Genomic DNA, 27,643 nt, shown 5'->3' on the forward strand with positions numbered 1-27,643 from the left:
AACCGCCGTGCCCAAAAGGCGCTCGCCTGCCTGTCTGTGCAGAGCCTTTCCTCGAGAGGCTCGACACCAAAGTCCCCGGTCTGTAAGCCAAGTTCTGGGGCGGGAAGAGTCGTTTATAACTTTTTTCCGATGGGAGAGATGGGAGTATGTCAGCCAAGAAGATAGCTGGTGGTAGGTAGTTCTTAGTTGCTCTCCAGCTTTGAGAGAACATCACCATCTCGTTGAAGAGTGCAGCAGCATTTGTATTAATGAAAGATTGTGATTAATTGTATGAAATCTACACAATCGCTGTTTTTTCCCTAACGTACTTCCAGATTGTCCCAAAAATCACCCCAACTACCATCCAAGGTTTGAGCTGAGGTTTTTTCAGAGTAGCCAAAGACTGTGGGTATTTAAATCCAAAGAAGTGAAACAGCCGTTTGATTCTCTTAACAGTTCTTTATCAAAGTCTGGCATTTTCGAAGAACTTTAAATGCAGGCTATTATGTCTCTTTTTTCTGTGAAAAACTGACATTAACATGTTCTTTTTCTGTCTTGGATTTCGTAGCAAAGATGCTGAGCTTTTTCCGTCGAACCCTTGGACGGCGGTCTATGCGTAAGCATGCGGAGAAAGAACGGCTAAGAGAGGCCCAAAGAGCTGCAACCCACATCCCTGCAGCTGGGGATGCAAAATCCATCATTACTTGCCGAGTGGCGCTGCTGGATGGAACAGATGTCAGCGTGGACTTACCGGTACGAGTGATGCAAGTTTGCTTTTTCAATAGTGTTGGCTTGTGTCAATCCGATTGTGCTTCTTGCTCTTCACAAGTTGGGTTAAGGCGTATCTATTTGTCATAGCGACTGATCCTGTGACTTGACGTCCGCTAAGTTACTGGTCATAAAAAGGTACTGAAAGAATAATTAATTTTGTTATTCACTGAAACTAGAGTGTTTTGTTAGAAGTTGTGCCTTATACCTTGTACATTGAATGCTTTCTAGCGTGTTTATCTAATTGTTTTGCTAAGGCTTAACTTAGGGTAACGTTTCGGATGAATTGGATTTGCTTTTCAGTGAGCTATGTGTGCATCTTGAGAAGGAAGGTAAATCTCTTGGTGTAACTCTGTTGAAGAGGAGGGATAAGCGGAAGTGCTAGGAGTAATTCCTGCGTGGGTTTTGTTTGTTTTGATTTTGTGTCAGAGACGGATGCAGTTTTTAACGCTAACTTGAGAGGGGAGGGAAAGAGAAGGTTTCTACTTCCTTCCCCTCCTCAGGGCAGATTATATAGCAGGGATTGTCTCATAGCATAGTGCTTTACTGGGAGTGAGGTGTTAGCCACTGTTTTACATTTCTAAAGCTCCCTTAATATACACGTGTCTGTTCTGCTCTGCTTAATTATATACCTGTTTTTAGCCAACAGGATGAACAGTAGCAATAGAAGTGATGTGCTCTTGTTTTTCCATTACCGTGTGTTATAGTTGTTAGTGACGTGTTTTGAGCTCACATAGCTGAGTTAGGAAGCTGTGGGTCTGTGAGACCTTCTGATTAGTTCCATAGGGTTTTGGCTGCAGTAACAGTTGCGCTGACATTGGAACTGCTGGCTAGAAAGAGCGTGCGGAGCAGCCATTCTTGAAATGGCTTTTCTTTCCTCCCTTTCTTATTTTAAGCACAGTTCTAGAGTGTTTATAATGTTAGGTAGCCTGAGGAAGGCTCAACTTGTCAGAGTATTGCGTGGTATGTTGACATAGTGAGTGGAAATAACTCCTGTAATATCCAGAACCCTAAGTAATCTAGAGTTGAAGAAGCAGTTTGGCATCTTTATTTGCGAAATGACTACATAGATAGGCGTTTATAGAGGGCAGTAAAACTAATTTGTGCATCTCTGAAACAATGTAATGAACATATCCAGTGCTGCTTAGTGCCTAGGATGTTTGATTTGAGGCCAGGAATGCCCACAAACACTTTATAGCAAGAGTTACACTTAAAAAGTACTCAAGTTTAAATTGGTGTCTCCACATAACCAGAGCAGTAATCTTTGGAGCTGGAGTTGGCTCTGTAGGCAAATTCCTGGCGCCTCTAACAACATTTCTAAGGCTTTGAGGAGCATAAATTGAACCTGAAGAGGTGTCATGACCTGCCATCTGGACTGTAAAACTTAGATCAGGGTGCAGTAGTAACTATTTATTTCTACAGGAAATTTTTTTCACTCTTGCCTTTTTTCTTTATAAGCCAATATAAAGCCTTGTCTGTGGACATCTAAGTTATGAGTAACAGTAAACAAATATGCTAAATCAGCATAGCTAGATGCAGTAATTACAGTGCATCGTCAGTGGCTGACAGTGCTTTTGGTGATTAAAATACAATAAATTAAAAGTAGATTAAATGTTTCATTTCAGACTCCTTAATGTGTTTGTTCTTGTGTCTCCACTTGCATCATTCGTATTTTAGGGTTGACTCTTAAAGAAGTCTCCCTGTGGGGGAGACAGGGGATGAAGTGGAGGGTACAAAATCCTGGCAAAACAACATTGCTTTCTAAGATCTAAAGCTAAATTAAGAATACATGTGTGTATATATACAGAGATTTTTTGTCTTTTACAAAAAAATTCCTTGAGAATCTTTGTCCTCTTTGAGCTAACACCTTTTCCAAGACTGGTTCTGTTACTTTGTTGGCAGTAGATTTGGTTTAAAATGAACTCCTGTTATCTCAAAGAGGTGCCCTCGGGTCTGCCAGTTCAGTTGTGCATAGTCCCATTGTCTACCTAAGTTCTGTGAAATTGTTTTATTAAAAAAAAATAAATAACAGAAAGTGTTTCTTAAGACTGAATCACTTAGCAAACAGGTTAGTTCACGGCCCGAGAAAGAGTTGTCTTGGCAGGAATGAATGCCATACCTTTTTTAATCCATGGCTACGTAAATACTGTAAAGTATTTTTGTAGGAAGAAAAGATCTTGCTTTCATTATTGCATTTGTCCTTGTTTTCACATACCCCTTGGCAGAAGAAACATTTTTTGGCAGCCAGGCAGTAAGCTAGGTCAAGAAAATGCTGTAGCTGAAAATAATTGGTATAATTTTGTCATGTTAGTTCCCAGCTGGAGCGATTCTCCAATCTGGTTCCCCATGTGCCTCCCCAAATGTGGTGAAGAAGCATTTAGAGGCAGTATCAGGCTTATGCTTGTTGAGCTATACCCTTACAGTGAATTTGCTACTGAAAGAAGAGTATTCTGGAGTTACAGTTGTTCATGTACTTGAATCTGAGATTGCTGAATTTCCATTTAAATTAAAAAAAGAAAAGGGGGGGGGGGAACCACCACAGGGAACAGTACTATGTAAGCCAAACAAGTTTCACAGTCTTTTTAAGCAGCAAAGGTGGATATTTTTATGAATATTGACAATGAGACAGAAGGGACGTGTTGTAAATGATACAGTTGAGATTAATTTATTAAACACAGAGCCAGGATTTGAGCAGTAACTCTGCTTTTTGTCCACTGATGTTATCTATGGTGTCTGTCAAGCCACTTAATCTATCTGCTTTTCTATTTCTTCTGTTGTTTTTAATTACAAAAGTGCCTGACTTGAACCGTTCATCAAAGCTACGGTCCTACGCAGTACATAGACTGGATTGTTTTTAAGAATCTACTTATTTTGTAGCTATGTCAATGACTGAAGAATATCAGTGTTACGTATACTATTTACGGTCACTTTGGTGTGTTCAAAATGGGAGGCATGAACTTCATGCGATTTATCAGTGTTCTTTTGGGGCAGATGAAAGGTTCCTCAGTCTTCATCTCCGATTCTAAAGTTGTGTTCTGACCTGGTAGTTTTCCTTGTCTATTACCACTTTTTTTGAAGTTTTATGTTTGTCCAAATGCATTCAGTGATTTTGACAGACTTATCATGTGCTTAGTGAAACACTGAGAAGCTGGTTACTGGTTTTTTATCTATGAAAAGTTTTTATAGAATATATCATGTCTGTTAACTGTGCTGCTGTTGATGTTCGTCATACACACTATTTTACTGTTTACTTACCTCGAGTTCAACTTCAGGCAAAAGTTGGGTTGCTTTTTCTTCTAATTGTTTAAGATCCATGGGTAGAGTGTTTGCTTAGTGGTATGAGCGGTGAGAGGACAAGAACTCTGATTTGCTGACATCCCCTATCTTACTTTTAATCCTGTTCCCATGCGAAACTAAACTCCATCTTCCCCCCCCGTACCTCTGGAATTCCCAAAAGCTCAAAAGCCATGAACAGACCCAGTTTAGTACCTGAAGACTCCAGCAGCTCAGTCATACCAATCTGGGCTCCCAAGGGAACCCCTCAACAGCTGGAATACTGGCTCTTTTGGTGGTCATGGTTTGTGGGGAAAGACAGGTTGGGGATCAGGAGGGCGTCATAGCAGTGTTTTCCCTGAAAGCTGTTTTTAATTGGAGTCACCAACAGCTTATGAAATACTTGTGAACAAAAATGTTTGTCAAGAATTTCAGATAAAGTGCTGGTTTGATTACTGGAGGGCTCCAGAGGATTTTTAAATCAAGAGCTAAAAATTGAGCATTTGTTCTAGAGATAGTCAATTCTGTGCTATTCAGAGTAATAATTGGGAGAAGGAAAAGATAACCTAGATAAAGGGGAAAAATGGTAAGACAAATAATGTAAATTATATTACAGGGATACACTTGGAATATGCACCTTTTCTTAAAATTTGTGGATAGCTTTCTGTGGGAGAACAAGGTCAGCCTTACAATAGCAACAGACAGTAAGTATGGGGTCTTATAGAAGCAGCACTGTACTTTGTGGAAGCCAGGGTTGTTTTGGTAAAAAAACCCTGACCCTGCTTAGCTCACAATTTATATAATCTTCTCATGGATAATAGGGCGTTAATTGTATTCCAGTTTCTGTACGCGCAACCTAAGTTTTAGGCAAAAGCTTCCTAGTGGTATAGGGTGAAAGACGCAAATTACAAGAGTGGATGCTCTCTGAGTAGTTTTTCGTCTTAGAATATTCCTTACTTATGCATGCATGAAATTTAGTATGGAGATTGCAAAATGAGCTGTTTTTATCCTTACTATAATGAAGTATCATTAAAACAAGGTCTTATATAAACCAGTCCAAGAGCTCTTTGGAATAGCAGGAATTAGCTAAGCTGTTTACAGTTTTGGAGTAATGCTTACAAAATAAGATTAAAAAGGACTGTATTTGTAGTGATTATTTTAAACAAAATGAAGAAATCTATCTGGAATGCCAGAAACTGTTAACGAGTGCTGATGGCTTTTTGTGTGGAGGGAGATGATCTGTGTTGATCCGACTACAAGATCAGAGATGTATTGTTATAGTTGTTTTTACTCAGTAATCCACTCTGGTTTTTTGTTTTTTACAAGCTTGTAGAATATTTGTGGCTACTTGCTGAATATTTGTAGCTGTAAATATGAAATACAGAATGCTGTCTGTGGCACAGGTGCTGATTAAAAAGAAAATGTAGTAATGCTAAAAATGTTGGAAAATCAGTCTTCAAATAAAATGAATAATCTTAGTGTTCAAGGCTGGCTTTTAAATTTTCAAAAATAAAACTAAGTAGACAAAAGTAATGAGTAAATAAAGATTTGCTTGTGTGTGTTTGTGTTAAGAGTATAAAGTTTTGGATTAAAACTTTTTCCCCATGTGGTTTTTGTCTTAAACTATTGAAATGCTTTTGACTATTTGCTTAAACTACTGAAAGACCTTTAGGGGACTGAAACTGGAAAAATCAATCCTGGGCTGAGTGTTACGAAGCAGAGGTGCTGTCTGCGTGGTGGAAGGGGGCCCAGCTGTAGTGCAGGTTGATCAAGTGCTTCCTGGGGTGCCAGATTTAAATGCATATTGAGATTGAGTGTAAGACATACAGTACATGCTCAGCACTTCTGAGCAGCAGCAGAATCACAGACTGGCTGTACTGAGTCGTGCTGGGAGTCCAGTCATTTTGGGTTAATGGCAGGTGAGCATTTCAGGCTTGCTTCGATGCACGATGCCCTGGCGACGTTGGAAAGGGAGGAAGGGAGCAGCTGGAAGCAAGCTGCGGCTGCTATCAGAGTAATTTGTTTGGCCTGCAGTGTACTGCCAAGTGCTTCTGGGGATGGTGCTGCAGGCTGGTTTAGTTGCCTGAAGGTTTAGCATTCCTAACTCACAGCATAACAGTGAATTTTGTCTGAAGGCCTGCTTTCCCACTGAACCACCCCTGTAAAGAGCTCAGTCAAAGACAGACTCTCATATGCTCTTAACCAGACTGCTCCTGAGAAGCCTGCAGGTGGAACACCAAGTAAAACTGAAATGTTCGAGAATATATTGGGGGGAGATATTTAATCTCTAAACCTTAATCCTGGACAAGCAGTTTGGATATATTCTGTATCAGAAAGAACACTAGGAGATAGATTCAGAAATGGATTAAATCAAATGTGTAACTAGAAGATAAAAACTTTCTGGGAGAGGAAAAATAAGAGACTTCTGGCAAAACAAACTGATAAGTATGAATGTTTTGAATCTTTATCTTTTTGTGTGTAGGGTCAATAAGCCTGAGCACAGTACATTAAAATCTTTCTATATAGCATTCTATTAAACATACCGTTATAATGGGTATTGAAATGCCTTTTTCTTTCTCCAGAGAATAACAGAACAAAACGTTTAATCCCGAATGTTTATCTTCCTATGTTTGGGAGAGATTGAGTAAATGGAAGAATTGATAAGCTCTGTCTCTGGAGATAGAAATTATTCTCTGCATTGTTCCAGCCTGCAGGGCTTTTTACTTAGTACAAGAATATATGGTGCATGTTGTTAAAGGCTGGGGATAAACCAGAGAGGGAAGCAGAACTGGTGCTTTGCTGCCAGTGGCATCTTTAGATGAAGGAGAAAATTGACTGGGGAGTTTGGAAAAGTTATTTGAAAGACTGATGCTTGGAGCTTGAGGAGAGGAGCAACTCCATTTGTAGGTCAGTACTTAAAGCTGTAAGATGAGGGTGATACAAATAATGCGTACTTCTAACTCTGCCTTTGTAAAGATAAGGGGTTTTAACCCTCCAGTTCTCCAGCAAACCTTAATGGTATTAACTATAGATACTGTTTTCATGATATTGAGATGAAAACTTTTTCCTTTAAAGCTCACTGTTGGAGCTTTCTCATGGCTTATTTTTTTGAAACGTCATTTGGGAGAAGGGGGATTAACTTAATAAAAAAATGGACAGGCTCATCTCCTGCTCCCGCACTGCCATGGTCTGCAGACGTGCATAGGTGACATCCTAGCAACTGGGTGGCTGTAAATCCTGAGTAGGGGTCCCTAGCTTCTCTGAGGGGTAAATGGGGTCTTTCTGAGGAAACTGGTATGAATACGAATGGTAAACCTCCTAATGAGTTGACAAAAACCAGGAAGGGAGGTTTTTGCCCTTCAGTAGTTGCTGAAGGCAATAGCTACGGTTAGTTATTGTTAATAAGCAATATTAACATAATCATTTGAAGAAATCTTCTGACAGAAAAGTACAGCTGCAAAGACACAAGGGATAGTAAGTCCCATGAAGGTAAAGCCTATTAAGCTTTTTTTTTCAGAGTTCATCTTACATAGGGACCTCCTTTTCTTCACAAAGAAAAGAAATAAAGAGGAGAAAAATCCTTTCCTCATAAGCATTTTAGTTAGTAAATTCATTAGGTGGGCTTTTTGGTTTTCGTTTTATTTTTTTCATGTTTTGGAAGTTTGAAGTACTTCACTGTGATTAAAAACCTGATAAAAACCTTAAAAAGTGAGCCATTCAGCTGGTGCCTGCCCAGCACAAAGGTCTCATCCCCAGCTGTTGTAAGCCGGTGTGGCTTCACCAGCGCCGGTCTGTACTGACTGCTGCTAGAACTGAAAATGGTTTTTACATCAGACAGGCAAGTTGTGGAGCACTGAGCTGCTGGCTTATGCTCTTGAATGCGTGTCCATGAAATAACCTTTACCTCTGAGACCATGAGAAGAGGGTATATAAACGCTGCCTTTCTAAGTTTTAGGCAGTGACTGAGATGCCTGAGCCAAGGTGAATGTCTCCGTATCACCTTATCCCGGCCATGAAGGGACAAACCAGCCTGCCGAGGTGAACGCCAGAGTTGGCTTTGCCCAGCCTTGCTGCTGAGCTGCCAGGGTTAAGTCCAGCCTTTGTAACACCTACTCAGCCACCAATTGCAGTTATTAGGAGCAACATGAAATGTCATTAGGATGTAGTTGGGAGCATCCCTTCCATTTGGGGGGGGGGGCATGATTCATGCCCAAGCGATCAAAAGATGCTTTTATCTCATTCCAAAGTGTGGCAAAACCACTAGATGACCAGCCCTATATAAATGGTATATTTTATTTAAGTTTCCCAGTTCAGTTGTTGATTCTCCTGCTGTGAGATGTTTGCTGTTACTTCCTACAGAGTATAGCAAACTGTGTAAATCAAGTAGTCAGGTTTTACAGAATTACAAACCCATGAGTTTAATTTGTGCCCTGAAGGGAGGTCCAGCCACTGGCTGGACTGCTTGTGAGTGTGGAGTCGTTAATAATTCATCGGTAACCATTAAGCAGCTTGAAAATATTTGTACTTTGAGAGTAACCTGAGCTCTGCTGCAAGGAAAAGAAAGGGGGGGGTGGGGAAGCATGGGGTAGCAGCAGGATAAAAATGTCATTTAAATTGAATGTTGCCATTAGAAAGTTAGGGTAATTTTTCACCTGAAAAATGTAATGAAAGTGTATCTTTGCTATGTCTTTCTTCAGATCACTTTCCTGATCACTTGAGATCGCAGTTTCATTGAATACAAAGAAATTAATTTTGATTCATAAAAATTGACCGGTTACAACGCAATAATATTTTTGGTTGCTGTTTGTTTAAATATAAGGAGGAAGGACTTTAGTAAGGCCTTAGGAAGGAATTTGAATTTAACATTAAAGCACGTGTGAAACTTTTGCTGACTCACACCAAATACAGCTACTGATGGTTTAAGTCATATGCAAAGTACTGCATAATTAATTCCACGTTGACAGCCTTCGTGATTTAAGTCAGAAAACAACCAGCAGCCCTGAAAAGCATTCCACAGCTGCTCCAATGCTATTCTTCAGGGACTTTCTCCCACTTTAGTCATTCTGGGTTCACTTGATCTTTGAGTCCTTTGCTGAGATTACCAGAATGGCGAACACGCTCTGAAACTAATTTGACGCTGCAGAATTTTGAACAATAATAAGTTTTGGTTGTTGGTAGTCTGAGAATAGTACATGTAGTAATTCCAGGCTCGAGTTAAAGTGCCTGTCCCCGGGAGGGAATTTGGCTGAGATAACTGGTTAATTACAGTTTTAAGAGATGACTTACTGAGGAATTGAGAAGGATCTAAATGTTCTGCCCAATAAGGGGAGATTTTCCTCTAGTTTTAGAGCAGGTGCAGAAAGCTTCATGCAAAATAAAACATTTTTCTAGTTTTGCTGTTGTGAATGCTGAATTGATTTCATTTGTATTAGTATAGCTTCCGGTTGAAGCAGAAGAGATCCTGTGCTGAGAGAAATTATCAACAGTTCAATGCCTTGCTCTTTCAAGAAAGAGGCTACAGACTCAAATAGTGGAAGAAATGTGTGGGTTTATATGTAGGCGATTTGCCTTAAGGCTTCTGTTAGGAGAGTCTTTCTGGTGCTTAATAAATCTGCTATTGCCTGAGAAGTACTTTTTCTTGAAGTCAGCTGAAAAAACTTGCCCTGAACGAGTTTGATGAGGTCGACATCTCAGCATTTTCATTATACAACGTTTTGTAGGTGCTGTGTGTATGTGAAGTTGCCTGCTGGTCTAATTGCCTACCGTTCCCCCTACCTCCCCCGATACTTGGAAATAAATAACTGTGAGAGAACTTGCTTAGGCAGGTTCAGTTTACAGACTTCTATGAGATTTTGCTTTGAGCTGTGAAATGTCATGTTGGATTTAACTAACACATCGAGTAAACCAATGATTATGATTGCAAAGTTGAATATAAAATATTTGAAGATCAGGGTAGAGGAAGGTGGCAAAAATTATGCATGCTGCTTTACTTACACAGATATTAATTGGTGATTAAACCAGATTATTTCTGAGAATAGGAATTCTGGCTGGCCTGGAATTTTGAGAGGTGGACTAAATCTGCTAGTCAGTAGCTTATGAAAAATATGCTTAGAAAGTTAGCCCATTTCTCAAGTTGTGAATGTATAAATATTAAGATGAAAGATTGCAAGATGATAGCATTATGGTAATAGAGAAATCCTTAAACTGCTTGCAGAGTAAGCATAAATCCTTTCTGCATTTCTTTGCATTTAATAATATTTCTTTTCAACACCATGACTTGTACTCTGACCTACTAATTTATTAATGTATTTTTGTTACATTTAGGCATCTCAGATATTACTGTTAAGCTTTCTTTCAGTGTATTACTATAAAGGAGTTCATAGCATGGAAAATGTATCTTGCGTAGAAACTGCCCAGTGCTATTTACATGCCTTCTCTTTAAAAACAACTGTTCAATTTTTTAGATCATCACTGTAAAAATGATGTTTACTTGGGGCCAGAGCTAAGTTTTTTCATAAATTATGTATGAGCATATACGGCAGCTTTTTGCACCTACAAGTGAGTTTTATGAACTTACTTTTGTAAATGTGTTATCTAAGTACTATTTGTTAAAGTTGCTTGCCCCAGACTGTTTCCTGGCAGTTGTTAAAAGCACTTGCTAATGGAATGCTATATCCTAATTCAATATGCTTTGCTACCTGCTTCAAAACTGGTGAATTGCCTAGTATAGTAGTAAATTTGTAAGCAATTTGCTGTACTTTGCTCTGAAAATTTTCCAGTACATTAGTTATTGCATTTGTACTAGCTGTATTTCCAGTTCTGTTGAACTTCGGTGGGTAAGGAAAGCCTAAAAGGGGCAACTGATAAAATGATGTTTTAACACTCTGTGTCGTGCAAGTCAATGCTGACATTTTCCAAAAAGGAGGTTATGCAAGTCCTTTAAGGATATTATGTGTGCTTCTTGTGGGATGTACAATTGCCTTAAGAAAAACAGCGATCAAAAAATATGAGAGAAGAAAATAAATTCCACATTATATTTTCAGAAGCTTAATTTTGGGCTTCTCTTACTTTTGGAATTACAATATAAAGCGTGCCTAGAAGAAGGTAGATGCGGCAATAAATCTACCTGCTAAGTACTAAATCCTTTTATATTTTCAGAAAAAAGCCAAAGGCCAGCTCCTGTTTGAACAGATCATGTATCATCTGGACCTTATAGAAAGCGACTACTTTGGATTAAGGTTCATGGATTCTGCACAAGTGGAGTTGAGTAGCAGTGCTTTTTTTCTTTTTTTTAAGCAACAGTCTAAAAGTGAAATCTTAATATTGACAAAAATGCTATAAGAAGGCTGCCTTTTTTGAGTTAAGTTTTGTGCAGAAGCTCTGTGGTGTGTTAGTTTAAGTGACGCCAAGTTTAATTCCACCTCGAGCACTCTAACATATTACAACACTGTTGTCTCTTCCTTTCTTGTCTTTCGCTTGTTCCTGTCACACCTTCTGTTGTCATTAGGCAGGCTGGTCCACTAGGACCCCAGAGCCTGGTGCACCATGTAGAAATTCTTGATGCTGCTGATGCAGAGGGGACGGGGCAAAACTAGAGTGTGTGTTTGGCCCTTCGTTGTTCTACAGAGTGGAGAAAGTTTTCCTTTACCAATGCCATCAACTTTCTCATCAGCAAAAGTCATCATGTTAATGTCTGCTTGGGAAATAATCTTCGCAAGAGGGGTATACCTTTGATTTGCTCAAATCAGTTGTGACTCAGACCCGCAACTAGAAATTTTTGGGAGGATATAGGTGTGTTTGTATGTACCAGACAGTTTGAGTAGAGGGTTCTTGCAAGCCTGAGTTTGTGAAGTTTGTTGTGTGTTTGTAAATATGTGACTGCTTTTGAAAACAGCAGCAGAGCATTGTTTGTCAGAAGCAACTGCAGTTCTTTCACTTGAGGGCTGTGCAGTTTTATATAGATACTTCTTATGGCCAGGTACTTAATCCTGTCCACAAGGATAGCTGCAACTTAAGTGAGGCGTTAGACAAGGAGTGGATTTTTACCTCTGTCCTGCATCTCTGTAACTTAAACCTGTGTTCACTTATCCCAACACCCCCAGGTAGAATGAGATCTGAGTTTTCATACTGTCTATGTCAATCTTACTTGTTAGATGTATGACATAATTGTTTCTGTATTTCAAGTCCACTTCAGAATTATTTCATGATTAGGATGGCACAGTGGAAGCACAGACAGTTGCTGCTGAGCTAAATACCTGAATTGTTTGAGGTCAGCATAAAAAATGGAGGCAATGACATATATTCCTTTACTTCTGTGAGGATCTATGTCCAGAACAATTTGAAGGTGGCATCTTAATTGTTACAGCTTTGTACGATGGCAAAAAACTCCCCAATCTTGAATCTTTGAAAGAAAGATTTGAACAGAAAAGATTTTGAATCTCTCTAATCTTTGAAAGAAAGATTTTGAAAGACAGCTTTGGACACGATGTTATCCACCCCAAAGCACACTTATAACGTGATGGCTTCTTTTCAAAATTATGCGATTGAGTTTTATGCTTAGCTTGTAATTGTAGAGAACATTCTCTTTGGAGAAAATAATTTGTGTTCAGCATCTGAAGCAAACTTCATGGCTAGCGGGATTAGCTGCAGCTGGGCTGCAGTTCCCAGTGGTGAAAGTGATCTTAAACCTCTTGCGGAACAGAGACTTTTAACACTAAGGAGAAAAAGACCATCACACTAACGGAGGGATGTCATTCAGAACCATGCATACCTCCTACCAGCAGAAATTAGAAAACAGCCCATTGCATACCATTTTATATTTATAAAAATCATGTTAGCTTTGTTAAGCATGTGCAGTCTAGGATGTTGAGTATTGATAGTGAATGACTCCATTGCATTTATCTTTTTGCTTCAGGAAAAAAAATAATCTGTATGTTTTGGGTATCCTAACTCAATTTCTGCCATGTGGCTTCTGAAGTATTTCCATGTGGCTTTAGGATCTCATAAGAGTTCACAGTGGATTAGTTATAACTGGTGAAACTATCTGTATGGTAAACTTTTTTCTCTTACTGTTCTGTTAGAAAATAACGTCATTTCATCTTGAAATAGGAAAATAAGAGTTAATCTTTTCTGTCTCAGCAATGGCTCATGGCTTGCTTTTGTCCAGCAAATTGTTACTTCCAGTCCAGACAGCACCTGATTGAGTATTTGATACTGCACAATCTACCAGATACAAGCAATTTCAAACTTAGTTTGCTTCCTTTTCTTGACTATGTGTGACTGAAAAGAGGCAGAGTAGAGATAACAATCTGTTTAAACTGGACTTTAAGGATACACTCTGTATAACGAAGCAGAAAAGATTGCATTTTGCCTAAAGAGCTGAACACAACAGCCAGAGATAATCACTTTGAGAAAGGAAGAACTGTTGTGATGGCAGCTGTTCTTGCAAAGAGGAGCTGGGACATTCTAGCAGAAACCCAATCTGCAGCTGGAAACAAAGAGACTAATCAAGTGACTTGTCAAAGATTATTCAGGAGACCTGTTAAATAAGCAGTGTAAGAATCCAGTCTCTTACTGTGGACAGAATTGTCTGCTGGCTCTGAAGGAGATAATCTTTCTGCTAACCAGTTTAAGTATATTGCCTTACTAGCTAGTTGCACCTTATGATATAAACACACTGGCAAACTAGCAATGTGTAGTTAAGTAAAAAATTGGGAAATTCCCCGCTTGTTTTAACTACAAATAAGTTTTCAATGGATTCATTTTGAACAGTTGAAGGATAGCTTTTTTTTTTATTCTTTTGAGCTGCTGAAGTGATTAGTAGTTAGGTGTTTGAGTTTATGATGTACTGGGGAGTGGGGGGAACCCTGATAACACAAACTCTTCCTGACATTTTGGATTTTAGGATTCAAATACTAGCTTCTTTAAAGAAGTTCTTGAAACAGTTAGTGAAGTGAAAGAATTCTGATTTGTGTTCATTGGTAGTCTGATGGTTAGGAATAGATTCCCCCCGTCGCAAAGTAAGAGGCAGGAGATGGCAAAAGGAGTTATTTGCAAGATTGTCCACCATATATCAGACTTGGTCTGGCAGCCAAGGGAGCAGGCTATTGTTAATTTGAGTAACTTCGGTTCAGGCTGACAGTGAACAGCACAGCATGTCCAGTGACACAAAAGATGAAGATAGCTGTTAACTTGTTGGGCTATTTGGCTTTTCCTCTAGCAATGCTGGAGAGATGTTTCTACTAAGGAGGCATTGAACATCTAACAGGTGGCAAATTTCTAATTCTATCATACAGGTTGCAAGCATCAAATACTTGCTCTTCCTAATGGAATTGTGCAACACATTGGTGTTTAACTCTGGCAGTTTTATCTAATGTAGTGCTTAATGCAGAAAATAATTTGTATAGCATTGCACTAAGTATGCACCCATTAATTCCATAAAGTATGGGACCAGTTTTAGCTTCACCGTCTTACAAAAAAAACTCGTTTACCCTACCTTCTTGAAATGTTGCTGGATTTTGGGTTTTTTGTTTTGGTTTGGTTTTGGTGGGTTTTTTTAATTTCTGAAGCAGCAAACTGTTTTAGTAAGGACTATCAGTACTTTATGCAGTCTGTTGTTCATATTGCTTTTTGTTTAGCAAACTTTATCTCTGGATTTCAGCAGTAGACTGTGCTGAGCAAACTGTCATCAAAATGTAAACTTTTTGCCAGGTCCACTTGAATTCCATTTTAATCACTTGGAATAAATCTTAAGTTTCCTGATGTCTGTGTGTGTCCATGCATGTGTTGGTTTTGGGTTTGTTTTGGTTTGTTTTTCCCCCCCCCCTCCATTTAAAAGCAGTTCTGTTTCCCTTCTTCCATGCACACCCTTACCATTCAGATGGAGCTCCTGTAGGCAGCGGTGGTAAGAGCCGAGCAGAGTAAAACGCTATCAGTGCCTGTCGCGGGCCTCTCAGTTGCCTTCCCATGGAATGTGGAGGAGATGAGAGAAAACAGGAGGGAGATGAAACAGGCGTGCACAGTCAGTCCAGGAGCCTAGAAATGGCGCTCTCTGCCATTCTTGTATCTAAATCACCTGCAAGCCTCCAAGTGGGTATTTTGTATATTTTTATGGTGGAGGAAGGAGTAAGTAAATTGTCTCCTACAGCAAGTGAGTTTATGGAATAGGAAGAGAGATTATATCATTTTCTTAAACAAAAAAAAAATTGCTCAACTCCATTTCGCTGGTAGTGTAAGCAAAGTTGACATAAATATTTGCTTCATTCTTCCTTAAGCTTCCTGCTTTATTTTAAAAATATATTAGATATATTTCAGATAGCTTTCTGTAGCTACTTTGTTTTAATAGGTAATGAGAGCATTTTCAGCTGTGTGTACAGCAGCAGTAGGTGGTTCAGTTGTTGTGATCTGCAGCTAATATATCAATCACTGCATATCCTGGCTGTATTACAGGCTGACTTTACACCCCCTCTGCAGAAGGCAGGGCTGCTGGAATGTGTTTGCACTTGGCATTGCAACCTGAAAATACCGGTTCTTTCTCACACCCCTGTTGCTCCTCTGTCCTCCTTGGGGCCTGCTGTGAACTTCGTGGCACATAGTTTAACAAAAAGAGTGTTGCTAAGTATATAATTCCATCTGTATTGGTTGCAAGGTGACATTTGGGATTGATCAAATGAGGTGGTGTTACCTGGGCATTGTGAACCATGCAGGACATGGTGTGCTAGGTAGTTTGCTCTGGCTATTGAGTCAATGCAATTATGTTGAATAGGGTGCCCTGTTTACTGTTTAACTGAGTCACCTCCTTTGGAGGAGGGAGCTGTTCACTACACACAGCACTTGGAAGTAGGTCTCTACCGCTAGGTGTATGTTAGCTTTCCAGCTTTATCTTTAATTTCTGGTATAAACTCTTCAGCAGTGGGAGCATATGCAATTATTTTAGGGAGCATAGCAGATACATGTAGATGTTTCTCTCAACCTGCCATCTGTAGCATATTTTTCACATGCTCTTGTATTCACTATAAGTGAAGCCATTATTTTGGCTTCATGTCTATTATATAGCCTATAATTAGCATTAGTAGGTGAGGCAGTAAATTCTGTCCTCCCATGTGACAGCTGCTAAAATGTCACCTGTGAATAGATTTTGGAGAATTAGGTAGAGCTGACCCTTATGTTCAGACATAGACAGCTTTGCTGTTACTACACTTGAGTCATCTGAAGAAAATGCCTGAAAGCCAACAATATTTATTTTGTCTTTCCCCTTCCACCCCAAGTAAACATCACACACAGCTAAGTGCCAGAGTCTCCAGCTATGATTTATGCCTCTGGCACATTGTCACTGGCTGACCTACTAATGTGTGAATTAAGTATTTGTTTGGACAGGATGAAAATTTTAGTAATTTTTTTAAAGTAGATAATGCTTTCTTGAAGATTGGCTTTAAATAAGGTACTACAGGATGTTGCTGTTGTTCAAAACTGACATTTTGCGTTACAAACTTTGAGTGAAAGGATCTTTGATGAGCACTGAGAGAGCTGTGAATTGTGAAAGATTTGGATTAGATTGTTTTAACAAACTACTTGTTATTGCAAGATGGTCTTCACTAACGAATAGTTTCTTTTTTTCCTTTTTTGCTCTTTCTGTGAGATTTCTTATCGATAATTCAATGAAAGTAATTTATTTTTCAGCATTGGTTGGACAACACAAAAAGCATTAAAAAGCAAGTTAAAAGTAAGTGTCCTTTCCGTTTTCTCTTGGGATCTCATATTGAATGTACAGGAGGCATAGAGAGTTGGAGGGGGGGGGGGGGGGGTAGTCCGGGGATAACTCTGTTATCTTTGCACAACACTTCATTGCACCATGTAGATACCCCCTGAGGAACTGTTCTAAAGCCTTTGATAAAACAGGAGGTGAAAAACTGTGGATTGGAACTTGGAGCACAAAGCTCCAAGAAGTGGCACTGGAAAGCATGTACAGCCTCTTAGGACTCACAGGCAAGTTGAATATTTGGTCAAAACCTTTATCATGGCTGTAGCAGTAGGCTGATTTACACCAGTAGGGAATCCAACCCTTTGCTTTTTTCACTCTGCTGTAGCATTAAGGGTGAGGGGTGACAAGGTCCGGTGACAGAAACCCAGCATGGTGCTGCTGATTGTTTAATGACCTCTTCCCTCTGTAGCTCATATTACTTTAGTCTAATGACCTTAATTAAACATGTTATAGGCTCATTAATTATAGTTTAAATGGAGTCAAGGCAGCTGAAGACGTTTAAGCGTTATAGATCGTTATCCTGACTATAGGAAAACTTTGTCTTGGAGCCTCCATCCCTTGGGGCAGCCCTGAATGCCCAAATCTGTGTTTGGTCCACCAAGTCCTTACCTGCTGCACAAGGGTTTAATGTGGCCTGGTTGTTTCAGTAGTGCGTGCTTGGGTAAGCTCTGACATCAGCTGATTTTTGTTTAGCAGCTTCCTTGCTCTGCGCTGTGGGAAGTCTTCAGGGATTTGTGGTGCTGTGTTAATACAACAGAGGTTTTGGAAGCACCGAGAGAGAGAAAATTCCTCCTGTCAAATGCAAGAATCAGCAGAGCGCTGCACATTTTTAAAGAACTGTTAATCCATCCTTTTGCTGAATTAACTCTTTGGTTTCCCGAACAGATGATTCTTCCACAGAAGGGTCTGATAAATCCCCCTAAAATATGTCTACACTTCTGTGGAATAAAGGGGCCTGAGTTGTCAGCAGTGGGTATTTCCCAGAGCCCTGGGAAGGCGTTACAGAGACCAACAGAGTGCCTGGGGTTTGGTCAACTGCAGAGCCAAGATGCACAGCTTTCTTGGTGATGGATAGAGTCCTTAAATATAGGGATTAACCTAGATTTGTGTGCTCTTGGCAGGACAAATCAACTTAATGTGATATGACTGTTGGACTGACTTGTAACATATAAAGCAATTTTGTGCATATATTTAAGTGTCCTTTCACCCTGATGTTTTTCATGCATTTCCCTGTCACAAAGGAATTCCTGCCTTAAGACCTTGTGGTAGGACAGAGACAATTTCAGTCAAGTTTTGTGATGTGATTCTGTGTAATAAAAAAATAAGATGTCTCATCCAGTAATTGTTACTGCTGTCTTGAACAAATTCTACTTTGCAGTTGGCCCACCGTATTGTCTGCATTTTCGTGTAAAGTTTTACTCATCAGAGCCCAACAATCTACGTGAAGAGCTAACAAGGTAAGAGGGATTTTGTGTGAGAGAGAGGTACCCAAATAAGGCCAGGAGAATGTTTTTGTGGTATTTATTTAAACAGTTGTACGATGTTTTGGAGAATTCCTTAGAGCTGCTTGCTTACTTGGTTTTTTGTAAATGTTTCTAATGTAGCTCTCATGAAATAAATGAGCTTTAATATCAAGAGATCTATATATTTACTGTATTACTTGATGCACCATTTTTCATTAGGCAATTCTGGCAACTGATCTGAGTAGCTTATACACAATGGACAGAGGTTTTTACTGAAGAGAACAGACATCATTCCTCTATTATTCTTAAGCTGCATTTAATTTCAACTGTATGCAGTCATCGTGTTTCTTAAGGCAGAAAAGCGTTGAATTGCAAGTTAGAGCTTCTCTTTGGCAAAAATAAGTTCGGTTAACGTTTCATTACTTCTGTGGTCTTTGCAGAGTTTATGGAAAGGGAAAATAGTATTTTACTACCATGTTGAGATGTGAGTTGACAGTACTATATGTGTAGGATTGTAGCATCAGGTGAACAGCAGTTTCTCTTGAGTAAAGCATTTCAGATCTGTTCATAATGCTGCATTTCATGTTGGACTGAGACGTACTTGGGGTGCTTTGAAGGAGAACACAACCTACCATCTGTCAGTAGTATAAATTTGTTGTAAAAGGCAATGTTTAGCAGTGTTGTCACCACTGCTGATGATCCATTTTGGAGAGAAAACAAAGTTGTTATGTTTTCTTGATAGCTGTAGACGCTTCATACCCTCAGCCATTTGTAAGAGCATAAAGTTCATTTGTTTGTTCAGGTTTGTCTGAGTGGATCTTTGATCTGCACTTTAGCCAAATCCCTAGGAGTGCTACCAGGAAGATTATAGTAGCATTACCCCTTACAGCCATATGGACCCTGTGCAGCTTCATACTTACGTGTGGTAACGTAATGTTATAACTGCTCTTCTTTAATGCTTTCCTGCCGATCTGGAAAGAATGTTTTACCTCCCCATTCATGTTCCTGCATAAACATTTAACTGTCTTTAAAAATAGTGACCATAGACAAAATTTAGACCTACATCTGTGTCTACCACTCTGAAACATTTTCATCCATCCTGACTGAGTTCTGCCAGTCAGACCTTGCTGTACAGGTTTTAGCAGGGCAGACCTGAAACCTGAGGGCTTTTAAACCCTGTCTGTCTGCTTAGCTAATCCCCCAGAACACGAGAGCAGCAAGTCTTTCTTCTGTCTTGAGACAATTTTATGCCTTAAAGAAGCAGTGGGAAGGGGAGCTCTGCTATGGGTTATAAGTGTCACTAGCAGGGGCTTTCTGAGGGTTCTGCCTTTTCTTTGTGCAGCAGGACACCCAGCTGGAGCCACTTTTCAGCTTCCACAGGTGCAGCTTGCTCACGTTTTCGGCCAGCTTCCCATCAGATGCCACCAGTCAGAGGTCACATAACACAGTCTAAGCATGGGAAGTATGCTTGAATTGTTTGCAAGTGTTATGTGGCTGATAAGCACGGACTGGTCACACCCACTATACACTGGAGGCCTGTGCTCATTCTTTTGATATCTAGGGTCAGTACCAAACAAATTTATTCCCCATGTAGGGGCCAGTGTTCAAAAGGCTTTGGATAATAAATGGTTTGGCAAAGTAATTTGTGGATTTCCAGGGGACCTGTGGGAAAAATGCCTGTACTTTTCGTGTGAGAAGTATGTGAGTATTGAGGAGGCATAGGCACGTGTTGAAACAGAAGCATCGTTGTTGGCTTTGTGCATAAGGCTTCTGTTCATCTGTAGCAGAATGCAAACTGGATACCATCGCGGATGACAGCGTTTTAGTTGATGAGACTACTTCTTCTCTTGTTAAAGGAAAGCTGTGTACCGTAATGGAGCAAGAGGGCTACACTCTGTGGGTATTGGATCAGAAGGATTGGTGTTGCACACCAAACGGATAGGAGCTTTGTATTCAATACTTGCCCGATTTCTAAGCAAGAAGAGTACTGAATAAGCAAGGCAGTGAAGGAAAACTGGCTCTGAAGAGTAATCAAGTTGATAAGGCTGCAGCCTACTGTTTATCTTTTTGTCACTTTGCAGTCAGCTTTCTGGGTTAGATTTTAACTAAGCAATCCATATTAGGAACATTTATTTTTGAGAGACTTTAAAATATTCATTCTCTTATGAGATCTATATGTCTATGAATAATGAAGAAAATGTGGAAGGTGCACGTTGTTCTTTGCCCAAGTAAAAAATGAGACTGACTTAGGTATCCTATTTCTTTTTTCATGCAGCACTGTAGTTCAGCTTGTGACAATTTCTAGTTTTGGGTTTATTTCATTTGAAATGTGTGCAAAGCATACAAACCCAACTGATAAAGCCTTGAAAGATCACAATGCAGTTTCTTCAGTCTTGAAAACCCATGTAAAGAGTAGAAAATGTTTTTATTTGTCAGGCTCTAACTTCCTCCTGTTGGCTGAGTGACACATTAGAACTATTAATTTTAATGACTTTTATTTCTTATTTAATCCTACAGGTATTTATTTGTTCTGCAGCTGAAACTGGATATTCTTAGTGGAAAGTAAGTATTCCCAATAAACAGCCTTGTAAACAATTACATTGTGTTTAGCATAGGATTTATTAAAACTATATTTGGACAATTAATAAGTTTTGCTAAGTAATGTAATGTTTTTTTTCTCTAAAATATGACTTTTCTATGCATGAATAGCAGCAGAGGAATGCTTAAATAACGTAGTGCTTATCTCTTGTTAATTTGCTGAAAATCTACTAATCCTTTTTCACTTTCTTATCCCAAACATTTGCAGTTTCTCACCATCAGGTATATGAGTTGTCTGTTAAATAGTGTCAGCTAAGCTTTTAACAATGCATTTCTCTTACGGCAGATTGGAATGTCCTTTTGACACAGCCGTCCAGTTGGCAGCTTATAACATGCAAGGTGAGTAGGTATGAGCAGGTGTCACGGTTTAACCTCAGCCGGCAACCGAGCACCACACAGCTGCTCACTCACTCTCCCCCCGCCCCGGTGGGATGGGGGAGAGAATCAGAAGAGTAGAAGTGAGAAAACTCGTGGGTTGAGATAAGAACAGTTTAACAATTGAAATAAAATAGTAATAACAATAATAATAAAAGAATATACAAAGGAAGTGATGCACAATGCAACTGCTCACCACCCACCAACCGATGCCCAGCCAGTCCCCGAGCAGCGGCCCCCCCGGCCAGCTTTCCCCAGTTTATGTACTGAGCATGACGTCACACGGTATGGAGTGTCCCTTTGGCCAGTTTGGGTCAGCTGTCCTGGCTGTGCCCCCTCCCGGCTTCTTGTGCACCTCCCGCCTTCTCAGTCGGTAGAGCATGGGAAGCTGAAAAGCCCTTGACTAGTGTAAGCACTACTCAGCAACAACTAAACCATCGGTGTGTTATCAACATTATTCTCATGCTAAATCCAAAGCACAGCACTGTACCAGCTACTAGGAAGAAAATTAACTCTATCCCAGCCGAAACGAGGACAGCGGGGAAGGATGAAGTTGCATGAACAGCTTTGTGTAGACTCTTATTACGTCTTTTAGTCTGTATTTGTTATATCCAGAAATAGGTTCTGCCCAGATGTTAGTGAGCCAGTGTAAAACACAGCTCTTTTTGATTGTAATTTTGCTGAGAGCATATATAGAAAACTACTCGATTCCTCAGGAAACAGAACAAGGAGGTCCTAAACATAAACAGCTTTGCCCTAAACTTGTTTTCTCAGGTGCTTGTGTGCAAACCTGTCCACTTTCACACAAGATACAAGGTCTGCAGTCTTCCTGAATTGCTTTGATGTAGTAACACAGTTCACTTCTTTTTTTCATCGTGTAGTTTCTGCCATGTGTTTTCTTTCTTGTATGAATCAGGTACAAAACTATTTTGGTTCTGCACTCAGTTGAAAAGTCCTGTATATAAAAACCACCAGCTTTTGACTTCAGCTTATTTGTAGAAACATGTTAGTGCCCCATTTCTCATGCTTTTTTTACTTGAGCATTTGTGGTTGAACAGCACTTGTTGGTATTTCAGATCCTTCTTCAGCCAAAAGAGATGACATACTATATTTGTTTTCAGCTATACAGCTCTCTGCTTGAGTCATCTGAGACTCTTATTAATGAGTTGTCTTTAACTTTTGATTCCAGCTGAGACTCCAGCATCCATGGCTTCTCTGAGAGAGAAGGCCTGAAGGCCTGACCTTCAGTTGCTTGTATAGGTTGTACATCACTGAGCTTCATGGCCAATGTCTTCTGTTGTTTGGATGAGGGTGTGATCTTAACAAATGTGAAGTTTGCTGTGGTTTCAAGCAGGGGAACTCGCAAAAAGAGGGGAGGCTTGAGATTTTAGAAATGTCTGCCAGAGTAGGCTTTTGAGTCCTTATTGGAGGATATAGCTATATGCCCTTATTCAATCCAGTTTATGAGTCTACAAAAAAACCCAGAACCTCTGCTGTAAAGCTGTTGTACAGTCCTCTTTGATGAAGAGGGAATTTGGAGATGTGCCATGCGTTTGTGCCGCACAAATTCTCTACACAACATTCATCTTATAAACCAATGCACTGTTGTACTTACTTTGCAGGAGTTAGCTGACAGGACTAGGTCACTGAAATTCTTTCTCTTAGAGATATTTTCCAAAACACATTTTGTTCTTCAGGCAGGAACTACTAATGGCCCTGATCATGTGTAGGTATAGAGAGTTGGGATTAAACTGTAAAGATATCTGCCTTTTTAACCTTCTCTTTTGTGTGGAAGAAAAACAGTTAGAATACATTCCATAGTTAAAAATATTAGCATCGTTAGAGCCTTAAGATATGGGTTCAGTGGATAAGTTTTTGGAAAAACAAAGTGATCTAATTAGGCCATATATCCATTACTTTTTGTGCTTGTCTTTTCTTTCCTCTCTTCACAATGAGGCCTGTAGCAGAGCTTTAATCTTACTGTCTGACAGCTGTGTACTTTTATTTAAATCAGCTGGAACCTAAGCTGGCTTTGACAGCATTCCTTTCAACAGAGGCAGGCGTTCTAGTGGGAGGAAATTATTATAGAACTACAGACTTCCTCAGGAAGCATTAAAAAAAAAAAGAAAAAGGAGGGGGTGGAAAGACTATTATTATGCTTGCAGTGTTCAGAAATCCAAGAAACAGGTTTTTAGATCGTATGTAGTTTTTGTACCTGTGGAATACTGTGCGTATTTATTTGACCTTTCCAGGTCTTCCCAAAGATGTCACTATTTTTTTCTTATACAAACATCTGTAGTTTCTTTTTTCAGACAGTACAATTATTGGCCTATATCAGACACCCAAGTTCCAAGTTACAGAATTATTCCTAATTTTTTGGATATGAGGTGAACATTAAGAAGCTGCTTGAAATCAGTGGGAAGAGCAAATAGTTAGTGACTCTGAAAATCAGGACATTTTTATAAAGGTTTCTAACTGTGAGTTTCAGCATTTTAGGCATACATCAGTCTTCAAAAGCTGGACTTGTTAGCATCTGTGGAAAAAGGAGGTTGTGCTTTTGATGTGGCACACCCATTGACTAGTATGTTCCAGTATGCTCTCTAAATAGCATCTCTTATTGCCCCTGTTGAGCATGCAGCAGTGGACTAGATGAGCCATTTGACTGACCCAGTAGGGCATTTATTATGTTGTTAGATGAAAAGGAGAGCGACAAATAACAGCTGCATGATTGTGCCCTGACACAGAGTAATTTTAGTAGGAGAGGGGGATTTATAGCCATAAACCCAGAAACTGATTTTTAGAACGGACAAATAGTTTTATGAGAAGTGTCAGAACTGTTTTTGCTTTTTACAAATCTCAAGAGATTTTGTTCTAATAATTTAAGGAAAAATTCCATTGTAACTTTAGTCAGCTGTTGTCTCAGTAGAGGCTTCAGTGATAAAAATGTTGAAAACTGCAAGAAAGAAAAAAGGTGAGTTTCAAGGATGTTGATAACTTGCATTTATAGGAAGCTTGTTAAGGAATGTATCAATAGCACTGTGTAAAAATTAACGCAAAGCTTTTGTGCAACCAACACAGACAATACAGTTGTTCAGTGTCAACAATTTCCCTGTCAAAAAAGGTGACAATTCAAATATTGGGAGGACTGGAGGAGGAGGAGGAACACAAAAAGAAATTTAGTATTTTAGATTAACTGGAAAAGTATGCAAAAGTTCCTGTTAGTATCCACTGTGTTTATTTGGAACATTGCTTGACAATGCTGTTCTTTTGTAGCTGAACTTGGAGACTATGATCCTGCTGAACATGTCCCTGAACTGGTGTCCGAGTTCAGGTTTGTTCCCACTCAGACTGAAGAGATGGAACTAGCCATTTTTGAGAAGTGGAAGGAATGCAGGTACTAGATCTTCCAGTGTGTGCTAACGAGCTGTTTGCACTGATTTTTCTGTGAAGAGAATTTATTAAAAAGATGCTGCTGACACTTCTTCTGTTGTCTTGTTCAGAAACATAATTCTAATACGGTTCTGTCATATTTTGTAAGAGGATATAATGTGAAAAATTAAGCTTTTCAAAGGTCTGAGTAAAATGATGAGGTACAGAATTTTGAAATGCAATAATTTTTGCAGGAGCGGTTTCAGATTAAAACTTAGAAAAATTTGCTTTCATGAACATCAAGGTCACAAGTGTCAGCAGCTTTTAGGTTTTTCACAAACTTTCAGGAATTTCTTTTCCTCTTTCCTCATATACCAGTTTTTCCTTTCTGTGCTTTTTCAGGCATCTACCTAACAGCAAAAAATTTATTTCAGGGGCCAAACACCAGCACAGGCTGAAACTAACTACTTAAACAAAGCTAAGTGGCTGGAAATGTATGGTGTAGACATGCACATAGTCAAGGTATGTTTAACCACAGCATGGTGACCTTTGGAAATGATGATGTTAGCTTTGTCCCACATTTCAACACTGGATTTGCTTTGAGAGGGGGAAAAAAATAAATATTGTACTCATCTAAACTGTGTAACAAGTGATCTGGCTTTGCATCAACATTCCACTTTATAGTATAAATTTCTAGAAGGTATAGCTTTAGTCCAAGTATATCTGCTCTGTGTTAAATTATGTGATTGGTGTGGCAATATGTACTACAGTTTGTATTTAGACTAAGAGCTATGTGAAAATCATAGTAATTAAATTAAAATTGGCTGGGGTCCAGTCAGCTACCAGCTGAAGAACTACAAGTAAAAATAGATCTCCTGTGGAGAAGGAAGTGCAGAGAACTGCACAAGGAAGTCCTTATTACACAGACAAATCAAGAAACTTTGATTTTCTACTTTATTCAGACTTATTGAAGGGTTGCAAACTAGAAAAGTCCATTGCATAAAATCATTGAAACACAAGAGGTTTGTTGTATAAAATAAGCAAATATGTGTTTAACTGTAACACTGGGCAAATAAGCTACATTAATTACTGGAGTAATGGGGATAAAAGGTCTAACACCAAAATGAACATAATCTTTATTTTGTGGCAATTAGGCAAGAGATGGCAATGATTACAGCCTGGGACTAACACCCACAGGAGTTCTTGTCTTTGAAGGAGACACAAAGATTGGTTTGTTTTTCTGGTAAGCTCTCTGATTGTACATTAAAACCCATTTTAGATTTTTACTCTTTTGGTTCTTTTGCACTAGCCAAAAAAAATACTTGTTTGGGATATGAGAGCACTGTGAGTATTAGGTACCTGCAGAAATATTCTGTAGCCTGCAAGTGTTTTCATGGTGTCCAAAAATATTCTTTCTTTTTTTAACATTCTTGGTTGATATGTTAATAGGCTGTATATGTGTAACATGCTTAGAGGCAAGTAAAAGATGGAATAACTTTGGGATGTGTTTTGGTTTTAGGGTTTTTTTTTTTAATAGTGTTTTTGTTGTTGTATTTTGCACTAGATTGCTTTGGAAATAGAGTATGTACCCAGTCAGTGAAATGAAGCTTCTTCAGGCGTTCTAGCCAAGCATCACACCTTACTGTTGAAAAAGAGGCAGAAGCAATAGTACTAGTGGAGTTTTTACATACAGTGTCATCCAGGCAGGCTTTTCATTAGGAAAATGTCTCTTTGTGCCCAGTAAAGGGCAGAAGTGTCCCTTTCTGCCCATCAGTAAGGACTAATTAAAAACAAACAACCAACCAACCCCAAACACCCTTCACCCCCCCCCCCCCCCCCCCCCAAAGTCAGGGGATATAGGGCTTCCTTTAGTTTTTTATGAACACGTGCTTCTTTATCTGTCATATACCTGAATAACACCCCACGGTTTCTTAGAAGCATTCCAATGAAATTTTGCAGGGCTTTATATTGCATAAAACACAAGGTGAAGAACCTTCTAGCTAGCATATTTGGGTCTGGGTACACAAGCGTTTATGGATTTTTAAGTGCTTTATTCTGTAATTACCATCCAGTCTTTCAAAACTGTATACAAAGAATAAGCAGGCAGACGATGAGGTGAAATTTCATCATATGAATAGTTAGTTTGGGTTAGCCCAGTCCAATTCTATAAACTTCTCAGAAAAACACTCACTTTGTAGCAGAAATGTTATCTGTGTGTCTTGTCCCTCCACCATCAATTCTGTGTATTTTTTTGGTGAGCAGGGAGGGGGGAAAGTGGTTGCATTTTTATGTCATGTCATGTTCACATTGTTCTCTTTGGCTGGGATTTTCTGAAACAGTCATCATAGGAATTGATCTGTGATACACTGTACAGTGATTTACATTTCTTTAATAAAGCAGAATTATTTTGGCCTGCCTTTGTGACTTTCTGAGTTCAGTTTTGTGGGCTTGTGGAAGAGTAGGCAAGCAGGAATATTTGGGTGGAGTTTGATTTCAGTTCAAGCTATTATTATTTTAAGTTCCGATAGAATTATCTCTTTAGAAGTTGCTGACTTCTTATCTTTAAGGTTTCTAATTAAGTGTTAAATTTTGAAGTGATACATTGGTATCCACAGTATAATCGAGCCCTACTGCATGAACTTAAAACACCCACAAACACAGAGAAAAATAATTTGGTAGAGAGGCTTGAACCAGCATGTCGAACATAACTCTCAGTGAGTTACTAAGAGAGTTAGACGTAACCTGCTTTTTCTGTTCATCTTGCAGGCCAAAGATAACAAGGCTTGACTTCAAGAAGAACAAACTCACTCTGGTTGTTGTTGAAGATGATGAACAGGTAGGTAACTATCTGTTTAGTTCCATCTCAGTCTTGATTATACAGTACTAGCTTACATACTCCTGATCTCTTTCTTTATATTGAGATTTTGAGAATTAACGTGGATGCCTTGCAAGATTTTTGACTGTGACTTGGGTGGAGAAGGGGAATGAAGGGACTTAAGTATAAAATAAATAGGCTCAATTACTTCCCCCCCCCCCCCCCCCTACAACTGAAATACTA

The 27,643-nt window shown here is 39.3% G+C and overlaps 1 protein-coding gene across 1 annotated transcript in view; it reads left to right on the plus strand.

The window, feature by feature from the left end:
* The first annotated feature begins 551 nt into the window (after positions 1-551).
* Positions 552-27,643, plus strand: part of EPB41L5 (erythrocyte membrane protein band 4.1 like 5) — a 74,231-nt gene continuing 47,139 nt past the window's right edge. Inside the window, exons 1-11 of the mRNA XM_009274980.2 lie at positions 552-732; positions 11,179-11,277; positions 14,200-14,205; positions 16,699-16,741; positions 18,159-18,237; positions 20,761-20,805; positions 21,128-21,180; positions 24,490-24,610; positions 25,020-25,107; positions 25,740-25,828; positions 27,352-27,421. Of these exons, the coding sequence (XP_009273255.1) occupies positions 553-732; positions 11,179-11,277; positions 14,200-14,205; positions 16,699-16,741; positions 18,159-18,237; positions 20,761-20,805; positions 21,128-21,180; positions 24,490-24,610; positions 25,020-25,107; positions 25,740-25,828; positions 27,352-27,421 (873 nt within the window). The 5' untranslated portion in view covers position 552. The remainder of the gene's footprint in view (positions 733-11,178; positions 11,278-14,199; positions 14,206-16,698; positions 16,742-18,158; positions 18,238-20,760; positions 20,806-21,127; positions 21,181-24,489; positions 24,611-25,019; positions 25,108-25,739; positions 25,829-27,351; positions 27,422-27,643) is intronic.

The sequence above is a fragment of the Aptenodytes forsteri genome, unplaced genomic scaffold (genome assembly GCF_000699145.1).
Source record: "Aptenodytes forsteri isolate BGI_AS27 unplaced genomic scaffold, ASM69914v1 Scaffold255, whole genome shotgun sequence".
NCBI classification, from domain to species: Eukaryota; Metazoa; Chordata; class Aves; order Sphenisciformes; family Spheniscidae; genus Aptenodytes; species Aptenodytes forsteri.